Genomic DNA, 12,743 nt, shown 5'->3' with positions numbered 1-12,743 from the left:
CAGAAAAGTGTATAATATGTGAGCTTTAAGGAGAGACACTGCAGTCAAAAAAATTGTTGTTTCAATCACCAGTCAATTTCAACGTCCAAAATGTACATTTCGGTGTTTATTTGACTTAACCTTGTCTGTATATTTCTCCTATGCAACCATCTTTAACAGCCATTATTTCAACATTAGTTGTTTTCCATTAATCTGACCAAAAATCTCAACTTCTAAAGCGCTACATCAGCTAAGATTTCCATAATCATTCTTAGGACTATTCTGAACAGAAGGATCTGTTCATGTGTTGTTAATGGTCTGCTTTATAAGACTTTTTGTTCATGAAAACATGACGATACATGCCTGTACATAGTATTTTTTGATTTATAAAATGATGAAAGGCTGTATCCAAAATCTGTTCTGCAAAAACTGAACATGTCACTAATAGCTATGTTGTAAATTTGGCTTCATCCAACATCTAGATTTTTGGTTTTTAAAGAGATTAATTTTCATATTTGGCAAAGTTTCATGATGCTCTATAAAAGATAAAAATACAAATTCAACCATATTCACCTGCAGTGTCTCGCCTTAAAACTCATCATAGCTTTGCTCCTACATAGTCCTTTAAAGGTCAGCTGTCAACACACCTGAAAATGCTATATAGCCATGTTCTCAGAGAATAACATTTTAGGCTGTGCTCCCTTTAAACCCCTGACATCTCTACTCCTTACACTGCACCGCCCAGCCTATTGGTAGTAAATGCAGCAGCAGCACAGCCCTCCAATCATGCACCAGTTGTTATTGCTTATTCAGCCTTGTTAACCTACTGTAAAGGCTGTGTGTGCTGATACCAATCGTGAATCAGCAGAAAATTAACAGTGTGTAAAAGCAGACTGCTCCTATGTTTTGTAGCACAGTGAGTTTTCAGGCCTTCTGCTGTCTGACTGCCTCCTTCATACAGCGTGCCAATAGTGGAAGCTCAGGCAGTGAGCATACAATCATAATTTCTTTAGAACTCCTCTTATATACTTGTCACAATTTCCATATTTCCATATAATAATTGTAACATGCATTCTAATGTAGGATAACAGAACTGTATCATATTTGCCCCAGTGACAACTCATCCTTCAAACCCCTCTCCTCCCAGAGGGATCAGAGGTCACAGTCAGAGCTTGTATCAGAGCAAAGACAATTATCCATGGTTGATGCTGGTTGATAAGGGCTTTAAATTGCAAGCTCTATCTTAAGTGTGGTATATTCCAGTCTGAAACTTATGCTTGCTGTCTCTTTTCACTGATTGCTCCAACAGCTATAGGCCCTGAGCCCAAACATATTGGATTATTGACCAGTTGGTCTATTAGTTTTGCATAATGGAGTTGGAAAATAGGTAAGATTTAAAAGTTTAACTTGCTGCCACATCACTGCTCCTTAAGACTTGTTTTAAAACTTGTATAAAAATAATAATAGACTCTAGAATCTGATTATCTGAAATCCTTTTTTTCATCAAAACAACAACAAACTAAAACAATATAATTTCATAATGTATTTTTGAAGAGTGCTCCTATTCAATGAAAAGTAGGCTATATAAATAAATAAAAACAAAAGATAAAAACCATCTGTGACAGGAAACTTCCAAAAGCTATTATTTTAGGCACTGGGTGAGTACAATCAATAAGAGGGTATAGCCTATCTTTTACCTGAAAAACTGCTTTCCAATAGGCCTATCTGATTTTGGCTTTCTGCCTGTCCCATTTAGTTTTCCATTGTACTAATAAACCCTGTGTGCATCGATGTTGACTCTTAGAATAATTAAAACGCATTGTCTAAACGTTAAGGTACAAAAAGAACTACAATTCCCAGAAGCACCTAGATGCGAGGCGCTGGCCAATGATCGGCCGCAATTGGCGTGACGCCACTCTCGTTGGTCCATTTATATGTGCGCTTGCACGGTCGTGCAGAGAGCTCGTGGCAAACCCTGAGAGAGGAGCACAGCATCCACAGCTAGTTGAAGGTGGGTGTGACGGACAGCATCTTTGTTAGTGAGAAAGTCCGCACGGGTTTATTTATTCGTCTGGTAGAACAACATGGCTCAATTAAAGACGCTGTAGATAAGGTGTTAGTCGAGATGAGTTTGATATGTTGATGGAGGCAGTCATTATAATTGGACATTGTTCAGTTTTCCTTTTCGTTTTTTTTCAGTTTGCGTACTGTCTGTCTGTCTGTCTCGTTTCGGTTAGAGTACCACGTGTAACGTTTTTCATTAGTTTTCAGTAGATCATTTTAAAGTGATAAAGGAGACGGACGACAGTTGGGATTGCTCTTTATGGCGGCTGCTTGGCGGGGTTGGTCGGGTATGGTGGTGGCGAGACAGTGGCACAGTTGGCACCGACAGACGATAGGAAGCATTCGAGGACTTTTTACGTGTAGTTTTTGTGGATACATTTTGTCGACTCTATACTAACACCAGCGTCTGAGAATAATTTTTCTTCGACGTGTTTTCTGTGGAAATATCCTGCCCTAAATTCGCCTTTGTTTGCAGCTGCTCGTCACGTTGCTGTCAAAAGCGTCTTTGTTTGAAGCTGCTTGTTATGCTCGAGCAAATTACGACCAGAGAGCTCACTGAAGATTTTACGCTTAACGAAGGGATATTTTGTCGTTGTCTGGCTGCGACGACATTGTTAAGGCGAAGTCGGTCAGTAGTTTTAGCCTAAATGCGAACTGTGGGAGTAGTCCTACATTTGGTTGTGTGGCCATTGGCCAAGCATTGTCGAGTAAAAATGTGAATTGCTTAGTTTCTACATTTTATTGAAAGCAAACCTCCATCCACATGGCACATTTATTTAGGTGTTATCCTTTGTGATATAAAGGGAGGGGTCCTTAAATTAGCTAACCCCCGTCTGATTTTGGTGATATTGACCTGCATTGATCAAAAGACATGACGCTGTTAATACTTAATGTTATTCGATATTAGTATTTTTTTTTAAATTGTGCTTTACATTACAGACGAGCAATAGAACTCCTCTTCCTTGTAGCCTGTTGTGTTACAGTAGTATATGTTTATTTCTGCGCCTGGCCTGCCTGCTGTAGGCTACCCACCCAGATCACTGCCTTTGTTTAAACAGATGGTGGCTTGTGTGTCGTCAAGAATGAACGTGACTGGAGGTAAACCCCCCCCCCCCCAAATTCAAAATCTGAAAAGATGACGCGGTTGGCTTGCACACAGGTTCATCTAAATTTCATGTTTCTGATAAGATGAAACAATGATGTGTAGGCCTACAACAGAGTGCTTTTGTGTGGATTGATGGGCGGTGGTTACTTGCAGTGCTGGAGACTGCCACTGGGTGTTGCCACTCTGCCTTGTTTTTTTTATTCTTTTTAATTATCTTTTTTTTTTTTCTAGCTTGGCTCATTTAAATGCAAATGATTTGAAACATCTGCTAGAGGGCCCTCATTGTCTGGCTGTTGCTGATGGGAATTAATCATTGACTTAGAATGACAACCATCAGACCTCTTTTCTCATATTTCCCCTTCAGGTAACTTCTCCTGCGGCACACTATTAAAGATGGCAGCCTCTGAAGGTAAATTATATCCTATAATCAAGATTTTATTATGGTGCATTGCAGGGGTGTACCGTTTTTTTTTAAGAACACATTATTGTGTTTGGTTACAATATTTATTCATTGAACTATTTAACTGCTCCACCTTCAGTTTCACTTTCCTTTTCATCTCCGTCTCAAACAGCTGGTCTGATCAGCTGGTCGGCTCCCGTGGGAGTCTGTCTAATGACAGATGATCACTAGGGGTGTAAAGGTACACTAAAGTCACGGTTCGGTACGTACCTCGGTTTTGAAGTCACGGTACGGTACAGTACGGTTCATAGTTAAGGGAGAATGAACAGCTTTAGCTGTCAGTAACTATAGCTGACAGTATGTAACATACAAATAAAATGCATAACAAATATAAAAATACTGCTGCAATTCTCCAATAAATAAAATACTTATTAAATACTAGTGTAGGTGCAGAATAAACTAAAATTGCAATGAAAAAATATACAGTAGGCTATTAATGGGTCTTTTTGACTTTAAAAAAAGAAAATATTGATGCAGCTCTCTTAACCCATTGATGACTATTGCAATCTAGGATGCATGTCCTTAATGCCTGAGGGTTTTCTGAAAAAATAGTACGAATTGTCAAGTCTACCAAAACCTTAATATCTAAGCCTGCGTGAAACATGAAATAAAATACATTTAAAAGTTAAGATTCACAGGTTTTATTTAAACATGCTCCCTTAGCGCTTACAGACCAACACATTTTTCTAAAAATCGTCAAAATTAGATGGGGGAGAAAATAAATAAATAAATAATATAAAATATTTAAAAATAATGTGCTAAATGAGGTTATAATCACCAGTAATACACTATCGCCCCATATTTTTTATATTATTTATTTTAAAAAATTTTAATTGGCGTGATTTTCGGCAAACTACACAACTTTTGGGTGGTCAAGTGGTCTTAAAAAATCAACAAAACCCACCTCACCAGTGACGGTGCATTCAAGGTTGTGCACGCCATGAAAATTAGATAAAGTAACAATGCTGCGTTACACAGCATCAGGCAGGAGATACAATGTGGCATCGCACAGCAGCCGTCATCAATGGGTTAAGCTGTTCTCTTATCAATATAAAAATTGCAGCATTAATTAAATGACAGCTTATGTATGTTCATTATAAAAGAGAAATTACTGCCTGGACAGCTCCTTTTTTCTTCACAGTAACGGTGATAGTAGCCTAACACCTGGATGGTGCCTTCTAAAATGCGTATGCATGTTCGACGTGTTGCCGCATAGGCGATCGCAGTGAAACAATGCCCCTTTTGCCGACATTGTTCCAAACGTCTATCACTGTTTTCATAATTCACCTGGAATCTTAAGTTATCTCTCAAACGGGATTTGAATAACGGGGGCGCCTGCAAGCTCCGGTTTCCTGTTGACTTTCGTCATGCAGTTCGCTCTCTGTTCGATAGCACTGTATAACATCTTTATTTGCACTACTGATAGACTGTAAACGAGGGTTACTATAACTGCTAATAGTGATGCAAACGGAACACTAGAGTGGAGAGCTGTTTATCTCTTGCTCTGACTGCTGCGTGAGAACTCGGCCGCCTGTCAGTGCTCTGGGACGGGGGGAGTGGCCACGGAGTCGCTCGTTTAGAAGTTAAGAGCGATACATGCTTTAGCGACAGCCAGGTTCTCCAAAAGTCACCAATAACACCAGAAGAAGCGGCTAGATTGGTCGCTTTTTTTGAAAAAAGTCGCCAGAGGGGTCTGAAAAGTCGCTAAATATAGCGACAACGTTGCTAAGTTAGCAACACTGCCTGACCCTCATGCTCACCATGGAGATAAGAGACTCTCAATCGCGACGCTGGCTGCTACTGCGCACGTGCGAGCCGAGCCGGAGGCTAAATGGTCCAGGGGGAACTCCGACGACAAGTTTTAAGTTCCACACAGCAAAACAAGCCTGTACATTCGCCATATAATAACGCTATGTACGCCACGAACGGACCGTGGTCCACCTCTGTAACACCAAATACGTGCCTGTACCGTCACGGTACGGTACAAATACATGTACCGTTACACCCCTAATGATCACTAGGCTGTTATGTTCACTTCGAAGTCAAAAAGCAATATTATGAAATAAAGGCCTCTCTGCCTCTGTCTGTCTGACTTTCAAACTGCACACTGTCACTCCAACAGCATCGGCAAAAAAAAATATGTCGCTTTTAACTATATTTTTATGGTATTCCATCGCCATCGATCATTATATTTCAATGTAAAGCACTCTATTGTAATATAGATATTTCTATATTTTATATCACTTTGAGCTGCATTTGTTGTATTGAAGGTGCAGATATCCTGGTCAAGGAGCTTGACAAGCGTGCCTCTGGCCAAGCCTTTGAGGTCATCCTGGGGGCTCCAGCCCCAGATGCCAAGGGCGACTTCCCCCTGTCTCCTCCCAAGAAGAAGGATGTCTCACTGGAGGAAATTCAGAGGAAGCTGGACGCTGCTGAAGAGAGACGCAAGGTACATTTATATTGAATTCCTTTTTTGCATGTTGAGCTGTGTACATGTATTGTTCATCAGGATTAAGCTGCTTGTGATGGATGTTGCGTGTGGATCTGGAAATGTGATAGGTTAGAGCTAACATTGTATTTGTGAACCATCCTGTTTCAGAACCATGAGGCTGAGGTTCTGAAGCACTTGGCTGAAAAGCGTGAGCATGAGAAGGAGGTGCTAAAGAAAGCTATGGAGGAGAACAACAACTTCAGTAAGATAGCAGAGGAGAAGCTCAACCAGAAGATGGAGGCCAACAAAGAGAACCGCACAGCACTACAGGCCGCCATGAGTGAGAAATTCAAGGAGAAGGTCAGTGTTTGAGATAAAGAATGGATTCACTTCATTTTCCCAGCAGGTTATTGAAACTTAACCCTTTCTCCCTTGATCTTTAAAGGACAAGAAGTTGGAAGAAGTGCGAAAGAACAAGGAAACCAAAGAGGGCACTTCCGAAGACTGAAAGTTGCAAAAGGAGGATTGTATAGGGTTTTTTACGTATCCAAAGATTGATTTATTTTTTGTTCGGCCAGTATTTTTGTTGTTCACTACTCACCTTTTTTGAAATAAGAAATCCATGTTCCACTTTCTTTTCAATTCTCCTGCTATAAGTGTACTTGTGCTGGTTTTCCATGTGGATCATTTCCCCCCTCTTGTGGAGTCTAATCCATTTGATATGTAGCTCGTCAGTGCAGCTTCTGCCCTTTTTGACAATTAGCAGTTTGTCCTTTTTGAGGAAGCATGTTTCTATGCATAAGTCTTTTATCCCTGCCTATTTCATAGTGCATATTGAAAATGTTCCTGTGAGCCACACCTGTTCTTAGCACTTAACTGTATTAAAATTAAAGTAGCACAAGATTTGATCAAGGCATCGGCTGTTATACATGCAAGTGTTCAGTGCAGCTTTGCTAGTTTGCTCCTGCAGGTCATGTTTTGTGCCACTGCTGATTCTTTGCTATTGTAAAAATACATAGGGTTGTCTTCAAAACACATAATCTGTAAAACTGTGAATTAATATGCCAGACATGTTGATGGATGCCATCTTGGATCTGCTAAACGGGGTTCTACACATGGAATGTGAAAGAGCAATACACTTTGGCATCTCAATAGATACAGTGCTTAATTGACTGAATTGTACTAAAACAAATAAAAATGTAAATGCAAAGTCTCGCTTGCTGTTGAACTTGTTGGTGTCCTATATGACTGCTTTAGTTAAGGTTGAGCAACAATACCTTCACTCAATGAGCAAATTGTAATATTCTGAGGCTTCCAATCAACAAGTTTGTAATTGTTTGCTTATCTTTGATGGGTTTCAAAAAACTTCTGGATATTTTATTTCAAGATAACTTGATCCTAATTGAACACAACTGTTTGGTATAGATACGCTGTCCTGTTATCTAACAATGCTCAGATGTACAGGTGCTGCTCAATAAATTAGAATCTCATGAAAAAGTTGACATCAGTAATTCAACTTAAAAGGTGAAACTAATATATTATCACATGCAAAGTGAGATATGTTGAGGTTTAATTTGTTATAATGTTGATGATTTAAAGCTTATGAAAACCCCAAATTCAAAATCTCCAAATGAAATGCAACATTTCATTAGGATCAGTGATGATTTGGGGTGCCATGACATCTGCTGGTGGTTCAATGTGTTAACAAGTCCAAAGTCACCACAGCCATCTACCAGAAGATTTTAGAGCACTTCATGCTTCTGTCTGTTGACAAGCTTTATGGAGACGACAATTTCCTTTTCCAGCAATAATTGACACCTGCCAACAGTGCCAGAAACCACTAGTAACTGGTTGACTGAACATGGTATTACTGTGCTGGATTGGCTTTACAACTCTCCTGACTGTAACTCCATAGATAATATCTATGGATTATTGTCAAGAGGAAGATGACACACCAGACCCAACAATACAGACGAGCTGAAGGCCTCTATCAAAGCATCCTGGGCTTCCATAACACCTCAGCAGTGCCACAGACTGATCGTCACCATGCTATTCCACATTAATGCAATAATTCATGCAAAATAAGATCCCAGACCAAGTATAAAGTTGATGAATGAAAAGACTTATCAGGAGTGTGACATATCTGTTCTATACATTTTTTTTGATTGGCCTTATGGAATATTCTAATATTTTGAGATGCTGGATTTTCATGAGCTGTTAGCCGGAATCCTGAAGTTAAACAAAAAAAATGCCTGAAATATATCACTTTGTCTAATACATCAAGAATATATGGAACTTTCACTTTTTGAATTAAATCAGGTTGGAAAAAAGAGCTTTTTCATGATATTCTAATTTATTGAGCAGCACCTGTATGTTTCTCCCTGCTGGAGGAAAGGTATAAGGCAGTGGTTTTCAAACTGTGGGGCGGCTGGGGGGCGCGGATGTATATGTGAAAAATATAAGGGGTCGAGGCCAAAGCAGTCTCAAACTCGCACAACATATCCGCAGCCATCTTTGATGTTTACTATCACGGCTTCGACGTCGCATGCACGTCACTGTCGTCATCCGGTTACTGGCTCTGGCCCGCCCATATTAGATAGAACCAATTGAAACGTGAGCCCAGATTTCTGGTCTTTTTGAAAAATCTTCAACGGAGAGTTTCCAGACCAACTAGCGCAGCAAATTTGATTTGCCAGCGCCTAGTGGCAGGTCTGGGAATGCCAGGCTACCAGATTCATGCATTTCACTTTAAAAATGGGAAAAAAATCTCCTGGGGGGGCATACCCCCGGACCCCCCTAGGAGGGGCTGGTTCTCCACTAGCTACTATTTTCCTCCAGCAGGACATTGGAGGCACTAGCGAAAAAACACTGGGTGTGAATGTTATTTAACTAGTCAATAATTTGGGCAAGTCTGTATGCCTATCTTTCTCACTCCGCTGCACACTGCTGTATCTCGATTCAGGGGTTGCGGTCTACGAAGGCTGCATTTGAAGACCGATTGCGTCATAGCGGCGCGCAAAGGTTGTTCCATTTGCAAGGCTCCTTGCAAGGCTCCTCATATGCGGCCGAGAAATGCAGCCTTCGTTTCACGGTTTTGAAGGCTGCATCAGATGTATCCTTCGCAGCCCAACATATCCCATGATTCATTGCGTTTTTTTCAGAGGTGGCATACAATAAAATAAAAAATAACAAAACAGCAACGTGTTGTTCTATCTTCTTAACTTTTATCTTCCTTTCTTTTTTTCTTTTCGTCTGGTAGACAACTTCTTTTTCTTTTTTCCTCTGCTGACAAGGCTGTCTCCGTTGGCAGCTATCAGGGTTGCTAGGCAGCACAGGAGCGGCGTGTCGTCACGCAAGGTAACGGCTTGTTACGCAAACCGGAAATGCTCGTAAACGGAGACCTGCGGAGACCGTCCCGTTTAACAACGCTCGTTCTGCCCTGGTTCGTCCTTCGAATCGGCCTTCATAGGCTATAGCCTTCATAGACCGCGAGACCGCGTCCTACCAAGGAGGCGGTCTCTGTAACGGGATACAGCTCCAGTCACTACTATCCATGCTTAAAGGAAGCAGGATTAAACCACTGGATTAAACCCTCCCCCCCAAAAAATAATTGGGGGGGGGGGGGCGGCTCCGCTGAAATTTGTTCTCTGAGGGAACCCCTGAAGGTATTACACATTTGGTAGAAGCTCATTGTTAAATAACTGTCACCAAAATATTTGAACCATTTCTCAAAATGTCATGCTGATTGAGATCAAGCGACTAGGCTAGGTGATGAACATTTTGAGGGGGTTCTTATCTAGTAATTGCAGACTAAGATAAATGTAAGACGTTCTTTAAACGTACAATATTAATTTACTAAATTATAACCATTAGTAATGTTCCACCGCTAGGGGGCTCTATATGAAAACAATAGCAAAAGATGGAGTTTGATGACGTCATAATGTTGCACAGGATCATGGGAGATTGTGCTGACAAAGGAGCACCTGAAGCGCTCCGTCTTGCACCTGGGGAAAATGAATCTATGGCTGAAGGTGCTCCCCATCTGCCACAGCTCAACATGGAGGGGATGGGAGGGGTTATCCAGGATGGACTTGAGTGTGTCCCTCATCCTCCTCTCCAACACCACTTTTGTTAAAAATGTACTTATAAATGACTTACATATAATGGGAAACGAATTGGTAAGAAAGAAGCGCTCATAATTTAGCAAAATGACTTAAACCTGCAGTGTGTAGAATTTTGGGTTTTATTTCCTAGCAGATTTTGTAGAATACAACTATAATATCCATAAGTATGTTTAATTTAGTGCATAATAGCTGAATTTTTTTTCTAGAATTATTATTTTTTTCCTTAGAAAGGGTCTCATATATGTCCATATTTCTCCATACTTTGGACCAAGGCCTTGTAAATGGTAAATGGGCGGCAGTGGCGCTCTGGAGAGCAGGGTCGGAGGTTCGATCCCCCGTCTCCCCGCCACATGTCGAAGTGTCCCTGAGCAAGACACTGAACCCCAAATTGCTCCCGATGGTTCAGAGAGCGCCTTGCATGGCAGCTACTGCCATCGGTGTATGAGTGTGTGTATGAATGGATGAATGTGGTCAAATTATGGCGCTTAGAAAATCGGCTCGAAGGCGCTATATAAGTCAAGTCCATTTACTTGATGATGTCATATTACACACTGCACCTTTAATTCTCTGGTGGTATTCAGTGGATGTGCTTCAGTGACATCATCACGCATGTTTACAACTAGAACATTCCAAGGACACGCTTCATGAAAACGACAGTCTTTGTCTCCCTCTGCTGCTAGTTGGATGAAAGTTCTGGTTGTCACACACATTATTTTATATTTATTATGTTTAGGGCTGTCAAACGATAGAAAAATGTAATCAGATTAATCACAGGATTCTGTGGATTAATCACGATTAATTCTACCATTCGAAATAGGCCCAGCAAATTACCATTTTCGCTGTATATTGTTGTATGAATTGAAAGATAAAGGACAGAAGGTGAATATATACATTTAAATTTAGTTTTGTATTCATTGAAAATCCAAATGGTGTAAATACTGCAAATAAATTATAATCAACTAAAACATATGCTACCACACCATACTTGATCCTGGGAAAGCCACAATGTTAGTGACTGTAGTACAGAGCAGGTGGGATGCACAGGGCGGATCATTCTGCACATGCGTTAATTGCGTTAAAAAAATTATATTATATTATTATATTATAGGGGAGGCCTAAGTTGTGCAACTTTTTACTCAAAGTGATTTTAAAGTGAGGCCTTGACAGTTATGTCTCCAACTCAAATATGTACATATATTTCAGGATGTTGTGCATCCCTGGCAATAAAAACTTTGGATCTGGAATAAACTGTTAAGAAATATAGCTTTCGGAAAAAAAGTTGTCTTGTGGCACAACTTGCCCCCGGTGTGGTGTAAGTTGTGCCACAAGAGAGAATACCATGGGGTAAATTGTGCCATTGATATATATCTTATAAACTGTAATGCAAGACAAATCCATAAGACAATTACTTATTTAAGGTTTATTTAAAGTAAATATTTTACAAAGATTGAAGGTACATTTTCTTAAACAAGGCCTAGCAGATCTAGGTGGTTTGCCTGCAAAGCTCACAATGACAAAGTCACATCATCATCTTTCTGGCCATCTGAACTCTTGTCAGTGGTGTCGTTAAAGCTGCAGTTGAGAGTTTCAGCCGTTGGGATCCCAACGGCTGTTTTCCCAACGCTCTACCTGCTGTAGCTCCTCCCTCCGAACGACAGCTATGCGCATTCATGTGAATTCAGTTACATTGACAGGAGACAAACACCCTGTCCGATTCCGAGGTGATTAAACATTAGTAATGATAACTACATACGTACATATTGAGCATCTACATCTTACTCACCGACAGACCATGTATGTTAGCTTAAAATCATTGTAAGTGTGCTGGTAGGCCTAAGAAAAGTAGCTGTAACAGCCAGGCAAGATAGCAAACTAATTGTAACAGAGCGGAGAGGTGTGTGTGTATCTCCTACTATCTATGCTCCTGCTCTGACCGCAGCTGGGAGGGGCTGCTCGGGGCTGCTGCGTGAGGAGCGGGCTGCGTGTCAGTGCTCCCGCTGCTCGTTGAGAAGAGGTGATACTTGCTTTGGCGAAAGAAGTCACCAATAACACCAGAAAAAAAAGCTAGATTTGTCGCTTGTTGCTGTTTTGAAAAAAAAAGTCGCCAGGGGGGCTGAAAAGTCACTAAATATAGCGACAAAATCCCTTTGAGTTGGCAACACAGCACAGGACGAGGGCTATATAGGGCCTGAATGGCTATTATGACAGTTTTGCCAAATATTACAGTAAAAAAACTCTCAACTGCAGCTTTAAGTGGAAATGGAGATGTCAGTCTCTTCTGAGCTACTGTAGACAATCACTTTCTTTTTGGTGACCAGCGTATATAGCCATGCCACTGGCACAACTCTCAGAAATGTACTTTGCACTAGTTGCTCCGTGCTTGTGACTGCCACCTGACAAATGTGATTCCCCCTCCATTTCTGCCTTTAAATCAAGGCTCAAAACCCATCTTTACACCCTGGTTTTTCCTCCCCATTAACTATCTTACCTCTGCACTACTATCTTTGTTTATATTTGTGGATGTATGGGCTTTATGTCTTTTATTTTTGTTATTGTTATTTTACCTTCATTGTTTATCTA

At 40.6% G+C, this 12,743-nt stretch overlaps 1 protein-coding gene across 2 annotated transcripts; it reads left to right on the top strand.

Annotated features, from left to right (window-relative positions):
- The first annotated feature begins 1,936 nt into the window (after positions 1–1,936).
- LOC307264660 (stathmin-like) lies at positions 1,937–7,249 on the top strand. 2 transcript variants are annotated; one of them, XM_080046120.1, is made up of 5 exons: positions 1,937–1,990; positions 3,513–3,557; positions 5,879–6,057; positions 6,208–6,399; positions 6,485–7,249. In XM_080046120.1, exons 2-5 carry the CDS (start codon positions 3,542–3,544, stop codon positions 6,545–6,547), a joined length of 450 nt encoding a protein of 149 aa, XP_079902246.1. In that variant the 5' UTR covers positions 1,937–1,990; positions 3,513–3,541; the 3' UTR covers positions 6,548–7,249. The 2 variants fall into 2 exon arrangements, with proteins under 2 accessions (XP_079902246.1, XP_079902247.1); XM_080046121.1 differs by having other exon boundaries at positions 1,948–1,990; positions 5,885–6,057.
- Positions 7,250–12,743: the final 5,494 nt, after the last annotated feature.

This window comes from Ammodytes marinus (genome assembly GCF_949987685.1).
Source record: "Ammodytes marinus genome assembly, chromosome: 17".
Lineage (NCBI taxonomy): Eukaryota > Metazoa > Chordata > Actinopteri > Uranoscopiformes > Ammodytidae > Ammodytes > Ammodytes marinus.
The sequence above is the reverse complement of the archived record's forward strand: the minus strand, read 5'-3'. Positions and strand labels throughout refer to the sequence as shown.